Source organism: Myxocyprinus asiaticus, chromosome 5 (genome assembly GCF_019703515.2).
Source record: "Myxocyprinus asiaticus isolate MX2 ecotype Aquarium Trade chromosome 5, UBuf_Myxa_2, whole genome shotgun sequence".
NCBI classification, from domain to species: Eukaryota; Metazoa; Chordata; class Actinopteri; order Cypriniformes; family Catostomidae; genus Myxocyprinus; species Myxocyprinus asiaticus.
The window spans coordinates 44,553,734-44,575,071 of NC_059348.1; the positions used below are offsets into that span (position 1 = coordinate 44,553,734).

Below are 21,338 nucleotides of genomic sequence, written 5' to 3' on the forward strand. Positions count from 1 at the left end.
CAGCTTTTAGTTAAGGAGTACACACCATCGGCTCATTCACATTCACTTTCATATTCCCATTATCCATATTACCACAACCAACAACCACACCCACCTACTCATTATACTCATTACCATAGTCTACTACCACACCCACTTCCATTCATAATGTAAACTACATATGGATGAGAGTTTGTTGCTTGATTTTAAAGCATTTCCAGAGAAGCTAGTGGCACAATGATTAATTAGAGTGGTTCAAATGATAACAGCCATGTTTCAGTAGAATTTGGAGTGTTTGTATTACTTGCCTGATATGTCATTGCCAGCTGTAACAGAACAGCACATGGTTTCCAGTCCTCTGGCCACGGAAGAGTCCGGCTAAACTTTAGGATTTCAAATAAACTTAGGCTTTTGCTGTCCTTATTTCCCTCATATGGATCCAATCAATTGGCAGGTTTTTCTTCTGAAGCTAGGCAGAGTTGGGTTACATAATTTTTTTCTTACCTATCACTGTGCTGTCAGTTGCACAGTCCTACCTAGTTAACAAAGTCAAAATATGACACTGACCATGAATAGCACATCAATATCAGATGATAAGTTGTTTTTAAAGCACATTTAGAGAGCTTTATTATCACCCAATCCATTCTGTCCTTGTAGACCCACAGATTGCTAACATATTCTGTACAAAGGGAAATAATTACCCAGCATGCCTGTTACACAGCAACCCGATGATGTTAACATTCTGCCACTCATCACGTTCCAATAGAAATGATGGTCCTCAGATTTCGGAGCCATGCATATTAACCGTGTTTGTAGCTTTTGAAATGTGAGTCTGGAAATTGAGTGCAGAAAGGGACTGATTCAGGGGTACCGGGATTGTAAATAATTACACTCAAAAATGTTCAAAAGTGCATTATCTCTCAAACATTTTCATGAAAGGGGCATTTTTCTTATATTAATTTGTTTTTAGTAAAATAAATATTGATAAATATCACCGTTTATTACTATGCGTTTTTATATTGGTGCATATAAATGGAAACGATTAAATATAATTCTTCATCATGTTCATTTAATAATACGCAGTGTTAAAAAACATGCCTTGTTTATTTTTAACAAGATTTTTTATTGTGTTTTAGCTAAACATTTTGAATCTAATTGGTACCCAGTGTCTGGTTGAAGTGATGAAAAAGCCATTTCAGAGCAAATACATACATATCGAAATATATATATTTCATAAAGTCAAAGGCTGAAAAATATCAAGATTAGGGCTGTCAATCGATCATTTTTTAAATAAAATTAATTTCATGATCAATTCATCGAATTAATCACATATATTAGTATTTCCTGAGAAAGTTAAAGATCATTAAGTATATAATAATCAAAATTATTATAAATACAAAATAGAATACATATAATTATTCAAAAAGTGGCTTAAAAGTCAAAATATTGTTTGTTTTTTACCATATCTTTTAATATAACCCTATTATTGGCCTAATTCCATCTTTTCTATTTTTAATTGTTGGTCTATCCACTCATGCATCAGATGGACTCTTTTGGAGTGTGTCACATTTCACTAGTTTTCAGGGTCTCTAGACATAAGCGCTGTGTTTTTCGGATGCTGGGGCAAGTTACCACAGTTTGAAACGTTTAAATACTGCAGAAGGCTGTCTTGCCTGCTCGTTGGTTTGACAAGGTGCATTGCCTGCACAGTGCACAGCTGGAGCGCAGACTGCCCCCTACTGCCACAAATTTGCAAAAACATCAAGTTTGTGCATCAAGCTTGAATTGCTCCGATAGTAGGAACATTCCTTATTAAATTCTTTTTTACAGTTTCGTTCCTTATTAAGTGTTATTTTTCATAACATTATTCGCACTAAATTAGCGTGTTAAATGGACTTCCCTAATCAAGATGTTATTTATTTTTAGCAACATCGCCCAACCCTACTTCTGCTTCAATAGGCAGCATTTAGATGGGATATTAGTGGAGAAGGCGTCAATGGGGCTGGCATGGCACTGTCTACATATTGTTGATGTTGTCTTCACCTGTCAAATTACTCAAACTGTAATTAGTAATAGATAACAGATTTCCTCTCAGGGTAGTATAGGTGCTTGCTGTGTAGAGTAGAGCCAAAAAAGCAGTCCAATTGCTTGTGTGTGTGTGTATGTGTGTCCCTGTCATTTACCTCCTGGGCCTGGTGTGTGTGTGTGGGTAGGTTTAAGTGGTTTACGAGGACTTTTTTTTAGGTTACAAACTGGTAATTACAAAGGTATTATGCTATAAATGTGGTTTATGAGGAAATTTCTAGTGTCCCCATAATTTAAATCACTTAAAAAACATACTAAACGATGTTTTATTAAAAATGTAAAAATGCAGAAATTTTTGTGAGGGTTAGGTTTAGGGGTAGGGGTAGGGTTAGGGGATATAATCTATAGTTTATACAGTATAAAAATCATTATGTCTATGGAGAGTCCTCATAATGATAGCTGCACCAACATGTGTGTGTGTGTGTGTGTGTGTGTGTGTGTGTGTGTGTATTTCTCTTTGTCTTAAATATATCGGTACATCCCTCAGCAGCACAAAGGAAGGGGGATTTTTTTTGTTCTTCCTCTTTGTAGATGAGCTTGTGTGAGCTTGCTCAGAGATTTGAATGTGCATGGCTTTTATTTCATATAGAGAACACTGAACAAGCACAATTGGGTGAAGTGTGTGGTATCTGGGTGCTGTATGTCTTTAATGTGTAACATTTAATGTGTTTTGGGTGTCTGTCTTTGCAGGTGGTGGATGATGTCGGGAATCAGACTTCCTGTAGGTTGGCAGGTTTGAGGCCTGGCACAGTGTATTTTGTGCAGGTGCGCTGTAATCCAGTGGGGATCCTTGGCTCCAGGAAAGCGGGCATATGGAGTGACTGGAGTCACCCGAATGCAGCCTCAACACCACATAGTGGTAAGAGTAATAAAAATGACAGTTTCCTGTCAACAGCTTCACATGCATTTCACTTCATATGTACAGTATTTTTATGAAACTGTTTGAAGTTTTTGAAACCATTCACTTTTTTTGAAAGGAATTAAAATATTTTGGGTGACTCTAACAAATCTCAAGAAATGTCTGGGTTATGTTTCACCACAAAAATAAAAGAAAAAAATATGAAATGATGTTTTGCATAAAGAAAATGAAGACTTTATACTTTGGACTGGCACCACAGCATGTCCTGTGCATGCAACTGTCGACGGACCAAGACATTTATACTTGACACGCACTGCGGCTGCACTCTTCTCCAAACGATATACGGCAGTACAGAGAAAATATCAGCTAATCAAGCAAGAAACAGCAGTGAAGAAGTACTTTGATGAACTTTACATTTACCTAGCCAGGTATTATAATAATAGTTCATGTTCGCAACTCAACAAAACAAAAACACTGAAGAACCAGTAGTAGGATATTTACACTGTCTTGTCATTGAGTAAACTCAAGAACTTGTTTAAGATACTTTACTGTTAAGATACTAGTTTTATATTTTAGAACCCAGTAAAGATGATGATTTTTACATTTAAAATAATTTTATGAACTTCATTACATTTAAACACATATTAAAAAATGTTCAAGAGCTGTTCAGTTATATATTAATGAAACCAAACTTTAGTGTATTGTTTAGATCTTTTTATTTCGTGTACAAAAGGTAGTGGATAAATAGCCTTACTTGTCTCACTGAACAAAAACAACTGAAGAGATCCAAAAGGTAATTTCACAGTGAAAACATTATCCTTTTAACATTATTTTACACAGCCCCAAAAGCACAGGCACATCTGCCCTGGCCCTTAGCATTGAAGCACTGTGCGCGCCCTGCACGAAAAGTAAAAAAAATTGGCATGTGCACGACCATGCAAGATGAAGCTTTGCGGAGGCCAGACGACAGTCGCGATGACGTCATTTTGTGCGTGTGAACCCACTCAAACAAGTAGCTGCATCAAGTATAAACCAGGCTTTATCTGTCAGAACCCAACTGTAATGTCAAATGAATTTAATTTATGCTAAATTTAATTTTAAAAATTGTCTGAACAGGATGATTTTCATTACTGTGCTACATTAATGAGAACTTGGTTATGTTAATGCTTAATTGTCATCAAAATGTCACTGCTAAAAAAAATAAATAAAAAAAAAACGTGACTATGGCCACATTTCTAAAAATGACATTATCTGGTTCGCTACACATTTGGTGGCAGTGCAGAGGTGAAATGTCCACTGCTAAGTGCTAAAAGTGAGTTAAATGTGCTCCCAAAAAGATGACGTTTTTAAAATTACAAGCCTGAATAAGTGTGGTTGGTTAAAATGCATGGCCTTACAAATCTTGCGCTATAGTTAAAGTGTTTTGATGCCATAAGATAGCATTGTGTAAGGAACAAGTCAAGTCAAGTCATTTTTATTTGTATAGTGCTTTTCACAGCACATCGTTTCAAAGCAGCTTTATAGAAAATCATGCATTAACAGAAAATTAAACTGTAATATCTATAAAGTCTTAGAGTCATTATTGTGTAGTTTGATCAAATATGATTGTAAATTGTGTCTAAAAATAAATAATTAAATAATTCAATTATAATTGTATTTAGAACCAAAGTGAGCAAGTTGAAGGCGACTGTGGAAAGGAACACAAAACTCCATGAGATGTTGGTTAATGGAGAAAAATAACCTTGGGAGAAACCAGGCTCACTGTGGGGGCCAGTTCCCCTCTGGCTAAACAGCATGAATATAATTCCAATATTAGTTATTTATGTGCCGTGCAAGTCATGGTTTAAAATGAGAAAACTAAGGAAGTGTTAAGGGCCAGTGTTTAAATAAAGATTTTGTATGTACTGTAAGATTAATTACTAATGTCTTTGAAGTACATCCTGGATTAACTGCAGAGGTTCACATAGATGTATTGTCCTTTGTTAGTTGGCTGATGAAGCTTTTTGTTGGCAATTAATCGATAGTCTATGTATTACATTTTAAGAGTGTAGTCCATCATTAGACCAAGGTGATGTAGGCAGAGATCAGTGAGGTGCATTGCAGTTCAACCGGCAGGTCATTTTGGTGAGGTCTATCCTAAGTCCAAGGTTCAGGGAGTGGCATATGAAGTATCCCATGTCTTATGGTTGGAGTTAGCATCAGTTTATCCTCTGAAGTCCATCATAATTGACTGAAGTGATGTCTGGCTGGCACCGGCTGCATTTAGTCGTCATCACTTAGAGACACGTAGGTCTGACACCAAGCAGGAACAGAGCTGGATCTGAGTATATACTGTATAAGGAAAAAAGCAGAGGCCCTAAAACTGATCCCTGTGGCACTCCATACTTTTGTTAGATTTGACAATTCCTCATTTACAGACAAAGTGGTAGCGGCCTGCTAAATAGGACCTAAACCATGCTAATGCAAGTCCACAAATGTCAACATTCTCAAGCCTATTTAAGAGAATGTTGTGATCTATGGTGTCAGTGGCAGCACTAAGATCTAAAATCACTAGAAGACAAATGCAGCCACGATCAGATGATAAGAGCAAGTCATTTGTAACTCTGATAAGTGCAGTCTGTGTATTGTGATGGGGCCAAAATCCTGACTGAAATTGTTCATATATACTATGTCTGTAGAAATGAACATAGTTGGGAGGACACTACCAAACAGCTTTTCAAATTTATTATCAAGAATAGAATGTTAATTTAAGGCAAGATTTATAATATTCATAATATTTATAATATACAAGGCTGTCGAAAAAATAGGAGAGGACACACTAAAGAAGGTGGACAAAATACATGTTTATTACAGAAAATAATATTTAATATAATAATAACAATAAGAAGAAGGTTCAGTGATTGCTGATCCATGGTAGACTTTAATCTGGTCACATTTATTTTAATAAACTGATCTCTCAGAATATCCTGTGGGATAGAAAGAAAATAAGGTCCCCCAAAACTACACTAGTACGTTAGTCTTAAAGAGTTTTACACATGGGAGAGATTAAATTAATATAATTTCAGATGAAAGTGGTAAAATGGCCAAGGTAGTAGCTACGTAAGTGTAACTTGGTAACCTAGATAACCAAATACTAGCCAAGAGAACCATACTAAGAGAGCTTGCCAGATAGTTAGATAGTAAATTCTAGAGACTATTGTGTGCGAAAATACCAGGAGATCAGCAGTTACAGAAATACTCAAACCAGCCCGTCTGGCACCAACAATCATCCATGTGATTATCTAATCAGCCAATCATGTGGCAGCAGTGCAGTGCATAAAATAATGCAGATACAGGTCAGGAGCTTCAGTTAATGTTCACATCAACCATCAGAATGGGGGAAAAATTTGATCTCAGTGATTTGGCCTGTGGCATGATTGTTGGTGCCAGACGGGCTGGTTTGAGTATTTCTGTAACTGCTGATCTCCTGGGATTTTCATGGTGCCAAAAACAAACAAAAAACATCCAGTGAGCGGCAGTTCTGTGGATGGAAATGCCTTGTTGATGAGAGAGGTCAACAGAGAATGGCCAGACTGGTTCGAACTGACAAAGTCTACGGTAACTCAGATACAATTGTGGTGAGAAGAATATCATCTCTGAATGCTATTCTGAGATGCGGGTTGGCGCTCTTTTGGTGGCACGAGAGGGACCTACACAATATTAGGCAGGTGGTTTTAATGTTGTGGCTTATCGGTGTATATACAGTACATATGTAAAATGTGTGTGAAATATATTTTTTCCATTAAAAAAAGGCTGTTGTAATCATAGTCCCACATGAACTTACAAAATGTATATCAGGGTAAGTTTCTTGCTGGCATGGTGTACAGTACACTACTAAGGACCATGGTATGGTTACTTGATGTTAAATATGTATTTAAATTAATAATTGTCATTAATGTTCCTTTCATTAGGCTACTATGAAAATTGTTAATACTTTATAATTACTCTAATTGATAAACTAATACGTACATAATACACAATAACCTGTTAGGCATTGTATAGCTAATGTGAGTGTAGTAATGTTCATTTTAAAACGTTATCTTGCATTACCATATAGCCTTCATAAGAATTAATGTTCCACTTCTGTCACTCACTCGACGTTGTGTTGATGTAGTGACACTGGGGGTCGCTCTTGGGAGCCCCAAACACCTCTGATCTTTGAGAAAAGTGCAATGAGAATTGGCGAGTGGAATTTACATGCCACTCCCCCGGACATACGGGTATAAAAGGAGCTGGCTCGCAACCACTCATTCAGATTGTTTCTTCGGAGCCGAGCGGTTGTGTGTTAACGAGCTGAATTCCACTGTCGGTCCATTCACCTTGAAGAAGTGTATGCTGTTGGATATACGGTGCATTCCAGAGGCTTTCTCTCCTTCTGCATGATTAGTGCAGAGTACGCCCCTGGGCACTTCGACAGCGCTAAAAAGAGTATGTATTTCTGTAAAGAGTATATTTTCTCTATTAGAGCAACACATTGACGTGAACATCTTTTTAAAGATGCCTTTCCGTCTTTGTGTGATTCCTGGATGTGGTCATTATCTCTCTGCCTCTGATGGCCATGGGCCTTGCCTCACGTGTCTGGGCCGCAATCATACTGAGGCAGCGTTCGTGGATGGTTCATGTTGCGAGAACATGACCATGGCAACTTTGCAGTCGCCCCCCGCACTGGGCCTTCTACCTACGAGTACGAGGCCAGCCCCGGTGGCGCTGGAGGCCATTTGGGGATTCCAGTGGCCACGGTCTCGCCGGGTAAATCCCCGCGGACTTCCCGTTCCCTCATTTGCCCTTGTCGAGCTCCGAGATGAAACCAGCTCACCTCACGGCCAGCATAATGTCTCTTTCGGGGCTCGTGAGCAGGATGAGTCCTCGATCGCTGCATCAGAGAGTGCGCTGGCGATGTCGGACTGCGAGGACTCGACTGGGCTGCCACCTTCGGGTCTGCCCACCCAGTCTGAGTCCGACGCAGAGCTGACCGCCTTGCTTGCATGGGCCGCCGCGAGTGTCGGGTTGGATTGGAACCCTCCACCCTCCCCTGCGCCCACGTGACTAGATGATTGGTTCCTGGGTTTGGGGCGCTGTTCATGGCCGCACCCCCCCCCCCAGTCGCTTTCTTCCCAGAAGTGCACGATGAGCTGACAAAGTCGTGGAGGACACCATTTTCTGCCCGAACCCGAATTCACACTTCGTTCTCTCTCACTACCCTCGATGGCGGGGCGGCACACGGGTACGCGGAGATCCCTCAGGTGGATAAGGTGATTGCGGTGCATCTGTCCCTGCAAAACTCCGCCACCTGGTGGGATCGCCCGGCGCTCCCCTCCAGGGCCTGTACGACTACGTCGTCTCTGGCGACCAAAGTTGGACAGGCTGCCTCCACCCTGCATGCCATGGCCCTCCTGCAAGTCCACCAGGCCAAGGCACTGAAAGAACTGCACGTTGGTAGTCCTGATCCCAATGTGATCGCGCCTTCGGGTGATGAAGGTCACGGCGCAAGCACTCGGGCAGGCGATGTCCACCTTGGTGGTCCAGGCATGCCACCTATGGCTGAAACTGGTCGAGATGAGGGATGCCGACATGGGTCGCTTTCTCAACACGCCCATCTCCCAGACTGGCCTATTTGGCGACACCGTTGAGGACTTTGCCCAGCAGTTCTCAGCGGTGAAGAAGCAGATGGAAGCAATACAGCATATCTTGCCCCGACGCGGCTCAAGATCCCGTACCCCGTCTGCTCTCTGAGGGTGTCCCCCTGTGGTGGTGAAAGCTCAGGCGGCTCCACCACAGCCCGAGCCCAGTCCTCGGCCCCAGCGTAGAGCCCACCGCAGGAAGCTGACGTCCCTGCCTCACGACCTGGCACAAGGACCCAGAAGGCTCCTAAGCGCCCCTGAGATGGACGACCGAGGGAGGAGATGTCTGCTGGAACCGTGGAGCTGGTATCCAGACCACTTCGTCCCCCGGTGGAGGGCCGGGAGTTAAATCTTATGTTCCCTTTTGTTTTGTATTCGACGCAACCCGAACGGGCTGCGGTACCCACATTTAAAAAAAAAAGTGGTTTCCTCACTCCTTGGGTCACACAGCCAGTGTTTACGACCGCCGTCATCACGGTGAATAGACACTGAGCACCTGCGACTTAGACGCCGCAAACGTGGGCCCCCCGCCTTCGCGCGCCCAACCGCACCACACTCACACCCACGGCCAAGCGGTTGTGACAAGCTACGAGGTCGGTCAAAGAGTCCCTCCACCCCCGTCGCCGACCCCCCCGACGCCGGGTACATGGAGCAAGGTAAGTGCTTCGAGGGCCCCCTCAGCGCAGCCACGAGTTCGAGACAAAGCAAGGCTCCTCGAGGTCGTCGAATGAGGTCGCTGCGGACCACTCACATCCCGGGCAACCTCAACGCCACAGCAGACACGCTGTCGTGGCAGGTGACGCTCAGCGGAGAGTGGAGAATCCACCCCCAGGTGGTCCAGCTGATTTGGAGTCGGTTCGGTAAAGCACAGGTGGACCTGTTTGCTTCCCAGGAATCCTTCCAATGTCCGCTCTGGTATTCCCTGACAGGAGTCCCCCTCGGGACAGATGCGCTGGCATGTGGCTGGCCCTGGGGGCTGCGCAAATACGTGTTCCCCCCAGTGAGCCTACTTTAACAGACCCTGTGCAAGGTCAGGGAGGACGAGGAACAAGTCACCCTCGTGGCCCCATATTGGCCCACCCAGACTTGGTTCTTGGACCTCACGCTCCTTGTGACATCCTCTCTCAGGGACGGGGCACCATCTGGCACCCGCGCCCAGACCTCTGGAACATCCACGTCTAACCCTTGGATGGGATGCGGAAGACCTAAGTGGCCTGCCACCAGCAGTGGTAGACACGATCACTCAGGCCAGGGCTCCCTCAACGAGGCAGCTTTATGCCCTGAAGTGCTGTTTGTTTGTGAGTCGGTGTTCTTCCCGAGGTGAAGACCCCCAGAAATGGGCAGAGCCATAGCGGCACACCACGACACTGTGGATGGTAAGTCCTTAGGGAAGCACAACCTGATTATCAGGTTCCTGAGAGGTACCCGGAGGCTGAATCTTCCTAGGCCATGCCTCTTTCTCTCATGGGATCTCTCCGTGGTCCTCCTGGGCCTTCAGAGAGCCCCGTTTGAGCCACTAGAGTCAGTTGAGCTGAAAGCCCTCTCTTTGAAGACGGCCCTCCTTATTGCGCTCATCTCCATCAAGAGGGTTGGGGACCTGCAGGCGTTCTCTGTTAGCGATACCTGCCTGGAGTTCGGTCTGGTAGACTCTCATGTTATCCTGAGACCCCGGCCGGGCTATGTGCCCAAGATTCCCATGACCCCCTTCAGGGATCAGGTGGTGAGCCTGCAAGTGCTGCCCCGGGAGGAGGCAGACCCAGCCCTATTGTTGCTGTGTCCGGTGCGTGCTTTGTGCATCTACTTGGATCGCACAGAGCTTTAGACACCCTGAGCAGCTCTTTGTCTGCTTTGGCGGACAGCGGAAAGGAAACGCTGTCTCCAAACAGAGGCTTGCCCACTGGATTGTGGATGCCATCGCTCTGGCATACCAGGCCCAGGCCATGCCCGCCCCTTTGGGTATACAAGCACACTCTACAAGGAGTGTGGCATCCTCATGGGCACTGGTCAATGGCACCTTTCTAGCAGACATCTGAAGAGTTGCTGGGCAACACCCATACCTTTGCGAGATTTTACAATCTCTGGGTTGAGCTGCTTTCGTCCCGTGTTTTGTCAGGTACGAACAGGTAAGTTTGGGAATACAGGACAGCTGGCCGGGTGTATCACTTGCATATAGCACCTTTCCCCTCCGTGAGGTGAAAACTTGCGCTTCTTCTCCCATGCGAGTTCACAAACCTGTGAACCCTGTATGTCCTTCCTCCCTAGCCCTGTGGCTTGTGAATTCGGTGGAGGACTTTACAGCTGGACCCAGTACATGTGCTAATATGCACTGTACTGGGATAGGTGCTCCACAGGTGCCGGTTACTCTGGTAACCCCCTGTGATGTATTTTCCACGGTACGGTCTCCCTGTCAGCAGACCTGCGTCTCCCTTGGGCGGAGCTCTCTCTGCCCCCGGTCGCTGTGTTTGTAGAGCTCCTCCCCTTCGAGGCAGGACCTACCACCGCGCCTCTTCCATGTGCGGCTAGTGAGCCCATGTGACGTATTGCCACATTACCTCCCCGTCGGGCAGGATGTGGTCTCCGCGGGGTCTTTTACCCCTGAAAGAATAGGAAAGGAAAAGAACACCATCCCCGGTGCAAGTAATAGCATTAGATGGCCCCAGCCGAATCTAATACTCTGTTCCCATGCTAGTTACGTTGCTCCCCCCCCCCCCAGGGGTGTGGGGAGCTACATGACATCTTTTGGGGCATTGGGGGAGGCTAGGTGCAGACTGATGCACCTGCTATTACGCACGCAGCAGCTTGCTTGCACCTGCATCGGCAGTTCACGTAACACAGTTCAGCTGTTGTGGCGTTTTGGCGTAGGGACCCCTAGTGTCACTACATCGACACAACGTCGAGTGAGTGACAGAAGGGGAACGTCTTGGTTACTGTCGTAACCTCCGTTCCCTGATAGGGAGAACAAGACATTGTGTCCCTCTTGCCACAACGCTGTACTACCCGCTGGAATGTCCGGGACCCTGTCTCGGCTCCTCAGCACAAAACCTGAATGAGTGGTTGCGAGCCAGCTCCTTTTATACCCGTATGTCCAGGGGAGTGGCATGCAAATTCCACTCACCAATTCTCATTGGCCTTTTCTCAAAGATCAGAGATGTTTGGGGCACCCAAGAGCAACTCCCAGTGTCACTACATCAACACAACGTCTCGTTCCCTCTATCAGGGAATGGAGGCTACGACAGTAACCAAGATGTTTATTTGTATCATTTGTGTACTATAATGTGTTTTTCTGTGTATAGTGAAATTGTTTTCCTACTTATAAATATACTTTAAATGATTTGATATCATTAGCAAAAGGCACTATCAACAGCAGTATTAGGCAAAAAAAACAAAAAAACATTTGAAATAATTACGGGACACAGTTGTCCAGCATCTGCAAAGAGCATCAAAAACTAGCACAACTGCAATACATGCAGGCCTATATGTTAAATTTAAATGTTTACAGTATATATATATTTATATACACGTTTACAGGGTTGGGAGGGTTACTTTTGAAATGTATTCCACTACAGATTACAGAATACATGCTGTAAAATGTAATTTGTAATGTATTCCGTTAGATTACTCAAGGTCAGTAACATATTCAAAATACTTTGGATTACTTCTTCAGCACTGGTAGATTTTTTTCACTTGTTTTGACTATAAAATCTCTGCCAGTACAGTAAGACAAAATACACATGTTAAAAATACATTATATGAAAAACCTAAATATCTTATTCAGTGTTGTTTCTAAAACAAGATAAATCAAACTGATCTCGTTTTAAGGATTTTTAGATATTTTTACAGGAAAACAATAAAAAAATTATTATCAAGAATATGATTTTTGCCCTAATATCAAAGGTCTTACTAGAAAAAAAGAAATTATGATCCAACGTGAATTGTCTTGATAAAAAAATATGATCGTGCCTGGTAACGTGCATGTAAAATGGCTAGAAATAGCATTTTAGCTTAGCGTAAAGCTGACAATTTACACAAGGTTTATTTCTATTTCTTCTGCTCCAAACTTATTCAAACTTACTTCTCTGTCTGCTCGTATGAATGAAACACATCATAAGAAAGTGTTTCACCGCTGTTCAAATGCACTTTGGATTGCATCATTAAATGAAACAAATGACAATAAAATGCAAAGTAATCTCTTCAGTAATCAAAATACTTTTGAATGTAACTGTATTCGAAATACCAATAATTTAAATTGTAACTGTAGTGGAATACAGTTACTTATATTTTGTATTTTAAATACGTAATCCTGTTACATGTATTTCGTTATTCCCCAACCCTGCACGTTTAGCAGGGAAATAAATTTACAGCGCAAATTATGGTTACACCAGGGATGCTTGTGCATCAGCTTTAGATGCTGTAAATTTCCCCTTACTGAAATGGAAAATATGATTGGTTAGCAAATCGCGTCTGAAAATAACGTTCTGATTCGTGGATCAGATTAGTTGGACTGTCTGTCTTACCCTTGCTACCAGTTGCGCTTCCGCACCCGCAGCTCCATGCACGTTTAGAGAGAATTTTTAAAAATCATTTAAAAAAATTAACTCAACGGTGCTGCGGCATCGCGTTAGTACATTGAAAAAGTTCTGGGTCAAAAGCCTACTCATTGTTATGGCGGCCATAAGTATCATCACTTGTTTTAGGTGGGCATACGCAAAATCCTAGAAAAGATAGGTGGGCATACAGCGTATGCCTGCGTATGCCCTAGACTACACTACTGAAAACACAACGTATCCAAAACACCAGTATAGCGTGTGCCTGGTTAAATGGTAGCAGTGAGAGCTGGTCTAAATTAAAGCACAAAGCTGATTGAGACATTTTCTGTCCTTCATAATATTTTCACATTTCCAATGTGTCGTACAGTCCTTCCTATAATGAGATACATATTTCCAAGACAATTCTCAGTCCAGCAGACACCAAACTAGCACATGCAATGCATTACTTCAGTCATACATCTCCCCATTATGTGGCTTGCCAGAGAGCCACAGGGAGTGTTTTATATATTTTTTTCAGAGGATTGTGCCTGAAGATTAACAGATTAACTCCTCTACACATTAACTCTTCTGGAGCGCCCCACATCTGGAGCTCAGGAATGTGCTGTTTATTTAAAATGGAAAAGGATGTATTTTTAGCCCAACTTGTGTTTGGTTCCCTGTGTAAATTGCGGGCAGCATCTGTGTGATAAGCATGATTCAGGCATGATAGGTGGTTGTCTTTCTGGATGGACACAACCAGAGGAAAAATTTAATGCTCAGAGGTTGCTCTTTTACAGCTCAGGAGACTTAGTGGAGTTTTTTGATGTTTCTTTTAAGTATGAACATACTCTCAGATCGTTTTCTTACAATTCCTTTGGAGAAATAAAAAATAGAAATATTGACAACATACTATTAAAAATGTACAGTGATAGTATATTGATGTAAAATGAATGTGGACAGGCTTGGGGAGTAACGGATTACTTGTAATGGTGTTAGGTAATCAGGATACAAAAATTAAGGTAACTGTAATCCATTAGTTACATAAAAACCATGGTAATCAGATTACAGTTACATTTTTAAAAAATTGGGATTACTGTCAGGATTACACATTTTTATTTCTGACAAATGAAATAGTGAATTTTCCTGACATAAAGTGATACAGATAGCTGTTTGTTTAGAGTGAGAGATGGTTTAGATGCACGTTCTCTTAATGTTCTCCCTCATGACTAACTTGAGTCAGGAGCGCCTCATACTCTCGCATGCACAAACACCTGACTCACATCAGCACTCTGCTCTCAAGGCAAACAGCTGTTTCATCATAACGGCCATGGAAGAACATGCATTATTTTATTGGAAATTTCAACATCATTCGCTCTTTAAAAGAGAAAAGTGAAACAACATTAAAGTTCAGTGGAGTTTATGCCTTCCAGCTGTGAAGATGCTCTCATTATCCAACGACCTGAGAATTTGAAGGTAATAAGAGCCACACATAAATCACATTAGCTAGGTTAGCTAAAATTAGTTATTAAAATGTGTTAAAATGAGTTAGCCTTAGTGCGCAAAGAAATCACTCATCATTTGGCGGGAGCAGGAATAGCTGATTTGCTCACCATTGCTGGTACGGCATAGAAATCCTCTGGTTTACATGGTTGCAAATGCGAACTGTACTATAGTAGCCAGGACGTCCTGCATGTTGTTCCGTTCTGTATTGAAGCTGAGAAAATGACCCCTCCCCCAGATGAATGGTACTTAAACCTTAATCATTTAAGATTAATACGACAATACAAAAATCAACTGAATAATACCCCTGGAAAATCTGCTATGACTTTCTCTCCTTTTTCACCTCTCATGATTTTGCATCCCTGATCATTATTAACAAATCCAAATTGGACACATAAATACCAGATTAATTGAAAATGTGCCTTTAAGTTCTTAGGAAAGAAAGTTCAGTGAAGAATTTATCTGATTTTGATCAATTATTGTTGAGAACAGTTCAAATGTCTGGGTGAGGGATACATTCTGGCAAATGTAACATGTTCAACACTTATAGTAATTAGGAATAAATTACTGAAAAGACACACTAAACATTTAAATCTGTTTTGATCTATTCTTTAAAACTAGTTATTTTTAATATTTTTGGAATCAACACTTCTTGGCTCCTTTAAAATCCTCCTTAAACAGAAACATAGAAATCAGCCATAAACTGTTAGCTGGTGACTTTGGATCATGAGCAAGCAGAGGAAAGACACTCTCCAACATTTAATAATGACAACAATAACGATGATGATGATAACGTGTGATCTAACTATTGAATACAGTCTGAAGTTAATGAACAGTGCAAATTACAATTGCCTATACACACTAACTGCAATACATGGTAGAATTACACTTTGCAGTGTTTTTGAATCTGAGATATATCCTGTCAGATTTAGTTTAACGTTAACCAAGACATAATTCAGTGCATCTGTTCTGATTATATTTGCTTTATTAGAAATTTTCTTTTTCTGTAGCTGACAGAGAACTCACCTGATTTCTTTAAACATACTGAGTTGTTCAACAGTAACAGCTCATTTTCAGTTTTATTGGTAGGGTGCAGTGTACATGTTTCATTCCTTAGATATAATAACAGCTACAACAGTACTCATAATATTACTCAAACATGTTCTGTTTGCATTCAAGGCGTAATTTAAAGTTTTAGAGATCATATTGATTTTATCTCACTTTATTTACATATGTGTCCTTGTGGTAATCCAAAAGTAATGAAAATAAATCCGATTACATTACTTTCATATTGCTGTAATTGGATTACGTTACTGATTACATTTATTGTTAAGTAATCAGTAATCTGTAAAGGATTACATTTAAAAAGTAACGCAATGTGGACAACATAGTTTAAATTACTTTTTTCTTGGTTGAACTTAATGAGAAAATCAATTCAGAAATGATAGAGTATATTGAAATCTTTTTTGGATCTCGACAAATCTGAGCACAACATTGTTGAAATATCTTCTGAAACTGGGTGCTTTTCTCAGGAGAAAAATCGAAGCAGAAGATTTGAGTAAAAGGTCTATTTGCTCTCCATTTAATATGATTACTTTCTTGGAGAAACAATTGAGATTGAATTGAATTTGTTTATTTTTGTCTTTCCCGCTGTAGAGCGGCTGCTGACAGGGTCATGTGACTCGAAGGCGGGGCAGCAGAACTCCACATTGCGGCGGGACTTGAAGCAGTTCTTCGGCTGGGTGCGCAAACACGCCTACGGTTGCAGCGGTATGAGTATCAAACTTTATGATCAGTGGCGGGTCTGGCTCCAGAAATCTCACAAAACCCGCAACCAGGTAGGTAAGAAGCTTTTCATTTGCGCCTTACCTCTCTTTAACCTAAATTCCCATTAATCACAGCGTTGGAATGTCTGGTTTTCTTCAATGTTAGTTTCTTCGACTATGTTATGCTACGAATATTTGCTCTCATAACACTGTGAGACAGAACCCAATGCCTTGACTTATTTGAGTTGCCCGAGTTAATTTAATGAAAGTGTTTCTTGTGTTATTGTACGGTTTCCTGTGTTTTGATTGGTAACCACACAAGTAAATAACGTAAGGCGACTCAGGCAATTTTACATAAACCGTTGAGGAAAACTGAACCATTTAAATAAACTTGAGTAATGAAGTTTTACATTTCACGCATGTCATTCTACTACATATGTATTCAATCCTGGAGTTCACTTCTGTCAGATTCCAGTGTAATCTTTTTTTTGGAAATGACAAGGATTGTCCTTTAGCGACAACAAACACTGGCACAACTAAATGCACTCGAGAATATACCCAGCAGACCCAGCATTTGCCCCTTTCATGTGTCTCTAGTGTGTCTGTTCCATGAAACAACACAACCCAAATGCTTGTCAGCATCACAGAAGAGTTTTTGAGAAAAAGCCTATTGCATCGTATTAGATAATCCACCAGAACATCATGATGTTACCAATGAAAAACAAACCCTTAGCAATTCAAGACAACAATTACAGTAACAGCATACAAATCCCTAAACAGTTGTACTGCAAATATGCCACTTTTAGCTATAATTTTTCACCAGCATAATCCATGACTAATCCATGATCTTGGATTGTTTTCGAATTACTATTTGAAGCCTTTCATGTGCTCTGTGCATTCATCTGATTACTGTAATATTGTCTGCTCTCAGGTTCTTCAAGGAGATAAATCATAGCATGTCGCTTCTAGCAGGCAGAACACTTTTACAACAACAGCACACTGTGGAAGAACTCACATTTTCCAGACTTCTGCTTGGCTCAGTGCAAGAAAGTTAACGGACAGCTGGACTCAAAATGGAATGTTCAAACAGCAAAGAGTGATGGGCATTTGGTCCCTTGGACACAGTCTAAATTGTGCAGTTTTCAAAAATGCCTTATAGTAGAGAAAAAACAAACAAACACTTAAACATCTTTCTTTGATAATCGCCATGGAGACCAAATGGATTATATCCTCGCAACTCTTTTTCAGAGGAGACAAGTTCTTGACCGTGTTTGCAACAATTTCACATAATTTGCACATTTACTCTGAGGATGACGATGCTTAGCCGACGTGAAACATGGTCAATGCGTGGGTCCGTGACATTTTCATATAGTTTCTGTCAACTGCTAACTTCAGCTGATCTGTATGCTCGAGAGGTTCCTCACGGGCAAATGAAAAATGTCGGAACTTTTCTCAACTAACGTTTTGCATAACTTCAAGGGAACTGGAAGAATTGTAATGAAATAGACCATTTAGTCTTACCAAATGTATCTTTCACAAATGTTCTAGCATTACAATTGTGACTGTACTACAGCAGTTTACATAAAAAAATCGACAGGTATACCTCACAGTCTGAAACATCTTGCATTCAAGTAATCTGTACATGCCATAAAGCACACGCTTTACCACGCAATACTCAATATATCAATTCTTGGAACTAAGAGTGGGGTTTGTTGCCATTGTCATTGCCATTTCTAATTTTCTGAAGTCATAAAGGAGGACCCACTAAAACACTACATCCAGGACAGAGTTGGAACTCCAGAGTGAACTCCAAATATGGTCATTTAAGGAACGAAGAGGATTGTTTTTCGGCCAACAAATGTTCTCTCTTGTGTTTTTATATGTTGCAGTTGAAATGCAAAACTGTAACTGTGTTTGTAGCATTGATCTATTTGAAAATAATTTTATTTTACTGCTTTTATTTTTGTACTGAATTGTATCCACATATTTAAATTTAAAGTTATGTTTTGACTCTTAAGTTATGTATAGGTAGATTATATTATTATTGACTGAATTGTTAAACCCGAACATTGTTTATAAAATCCTTCTTTAAGATTAAGTTTATGAACATGGTTCTTTTTTCATGTATGTTTATAGTTCAAAAAATTGCACAATTGCACAAGCACAAAAGTGTTTTGCCAGATAGAGCAAAAGCATGATCCTCTGCAGGGAAGAAGATTAATGTATGACCAGTTGTCTGATTAAATTAGCGCTCTTACACTGGCCTCTTCCACGGTCAGTCTTTCACGCTTTTCACTAAGTGACAACCACAAAGAACAGAAAATAAAATGCTTTAGGCCATTGGGTTTAGACTCCTTAACATTTCAGCCCTGTGATTTCATCATAGTTTCTAGCGTGACTCAGAACTGCTGAGTCCAATTGTAGCAACACTTTGAATCACACTTAAAATCTATGCATTCTAAGCACTGTAACAATGATCTCACCTGTAACAGCAATACCTTTTCTGGTTATTGGAGTATTATTTCACAGCATTATTTCACAAATAAGTGTTTGTAAAGTGAGACCGCAGGCACTTTCATGGTACAGAGATCAATAACATGCTGAGTATCAAGTTGCAGAATTACATTCCCTGCTTTTTATTTAAAGTTCTTCACTTAAGGTATCCTAGCTGTTGGAGTGCATGTTATGTATGAGTTAATGTACCTGCTATATGAAAACCAGGTGACAGTTATGTTTAGATGCAGATTCATAGAGTTTCATTTTCATGGCTCTGTCGTAACTTGACCTACACTGCCTTAGCCTTCTCTGGCTGCTTGCCAGGGGTCAGCTGTAGTGTTACCTCCTTCTACATGACTCACTGAGTCCAGCGATAGAGCAGGTTAATGTTTAATGTCTGCTCACTGGTCATGGATGATGTCTCTGCTTTCAGCTACTAGACACACTTTCTAAGAGTGCTAATTAAATTTTATCCCATTCAATTTTCTCAGTATAGAGCTGCCAAACGGAAATGGCGATGTTGAAGCAATGCATCGGGGTTTTTTTTTATTTATTTTTTTAAGTAGCATAATTAGTTAAATCAGACTCTGTACCATAATTAATGTTACATCAGAGAGAAAGAGAGAGAAACTTGATCTGGGACATTCTATTTTAAAACTAAGCCACTGAAAAAAGGAGCGCAAGTTTCTAGAAGTTTAATTTGTTTTGAGTACTAGTTGAAGGGTGTTGATGGAAGAACACAGCCAATTGAAAGGTTTCTATCAATGTGACATCCACTGTGTTTTTAATCTTTCTTTATTAACCCTTTATGGGATGTGTTATGTTGTAATCATGGAATTTTTTTCACTTTTTTTTTTTTTTTTTTTTTTTTTTTTTTTTTTTTTACATAAAGAGAAATTATTGGGAGCGGGGTGTGTGTGTGCTTGGTGGGGGGTTGTCCTATGACAACTCTACAGAAAATGGCCCAAAAATAGTTTCTTAAAAAAAAGAGGATACATTTCTTCACTAGTTTACTGATTCTTGAGACAAGGGACAAAACATGTCCTACATACAAAAGTCTTCTTTATGTTAAAAAATCAAGAAATTTATGAGAATAAAAATACTGAAAAAGTTAGATCTAAAGGAAATTTGTATACTCAGGACATTTATTACTTATGTTTTTAAATAATTCAAATTTTTTAAAATGCATGCTCTTTACTTGGAAGCACATATAACTTAACCTGTCCCCAGCAAGAGCTCAAAATGTTAAACTGCCTAACAAAGTGTTTAAAACTGCAACAAATTCATAAATATAAATATCAAATGAAAGGTATGTATCTGTAAGATGTCAAACAACGCATGAAGTACATTTTATTTTACATTTAAAAAAACACCTATCAAAGTTGTATCCTCACTTTGCGTCAACTTATAACCCTGAATAAATCAGACAATGCCATGTTCAGATATAACCTTGAGTAACCCTTTCCCACTTCCTGCTTATGGTGGATGCAACAGTAGGACACGTGGTCTGGTAAGTTTTATATTTTGTTTATATTTTAAACAAACAATGTGTAAGCCTCTGCGGTCACAGCTTCAACATGTCAACTCTGTCTTCCCATTCTGATCATTTCTTTTAAGAATTGTGGAATAATTTTGGCATTTTAGTTTAGGTTATAGATGCAGTTTCAACTGAGGAAAAAACAACAAAATGGCTCCAGAGTACAACACAAACGTGGATGGAAAAATTAAATTCTGTCAACTCCATCAGAGTTTTCAGAATAGTGTGAAAACAGAAAAATGTATTTTTTTTTTTGAATGAATGTATTTTCTCACTTAGCTCTTTTACTGAACACCATTATTAGGTAATTAAATACTTGACACTCTTATTGGATGGATCAAATGAAAATAGCATGCTTTTTAGTATGTCTGATGGAGCTGATATAGAATACAGTAAGATGTAAGTTATGAAGTGAATAAATGTCAATTTTCAGAAAACAGCTTTTGATAAAAACCTGTTCCCTATGGAACTCCTACAAACTCAAATTGAGTAAATCATAATAATATTAGATCCTTTTATTCTGCTCTTAAAAGTAGAGCTCATCCAGATTCTTCTTGGCTTTTCTGTTGAACAGAACGGTGTTCATTTTTCTTAACACATGAAACATGAATCATAATTTTGTTATTCACGTATAAACACAGTTATTTATATTATATTATAACACTTCCAAATTAGTAATTGATGCAATTATATAAAACATCTATAAAAACATAATAACTCATGTTGATGAAGGTGGTTAACATACTAATATATAAGTTTACACAATGAAGTAAAGACTTTCTGTTACTAATAAGATTAGCAGTGGCCATAAATATCTAATGTTACTTTGACAGAAAAAAGTGGTCATTGAATATAAACATAGTTATTTCAAACTGCTCTAGATGTTAAATGTCCACTTCACCATGTGTAATTGGTTCATTAGCTGTGGTT

The 21,338-nt window shown here is 40.2% G+C and overlaps 1 protein-coding gene across 2 annotated transcripts in view; it reads left to right on the forward strand.

The window, feature by feature from the left end:
* Positions 1-18,478, forward strand: part of LOC127441535 (cytokine receptor-like factor 1) — a 30,054-nt gene extending 11,576 nt beyond the window's left edge. The window contains exons 6-8 of one of the 2 annotated variants that reach the window (XM_051699076.1): positions 2,755-2,923; positions 16,266-16,451; positions 17,307-18,478. In XM_051699076.1, coding sequence (XP_051555036.1) covers positions 2,755-2,923; positions 16,266-16,451; positions 17,307-17,323 — 372 coding nt within the window. In that variant the 3' untranslated portion in view covers positions 17,324-18,478. The remainder of the gene's footprint in view (positions 1-2,754; positions 2,924-16,265; positions 16,452-17,306) is intronic. The other variant, XM_051699075.1, reaches the window with a different exon arrangement.
* Positions 18,479-21,338: the final 2,860 nt, after the last annotated feature.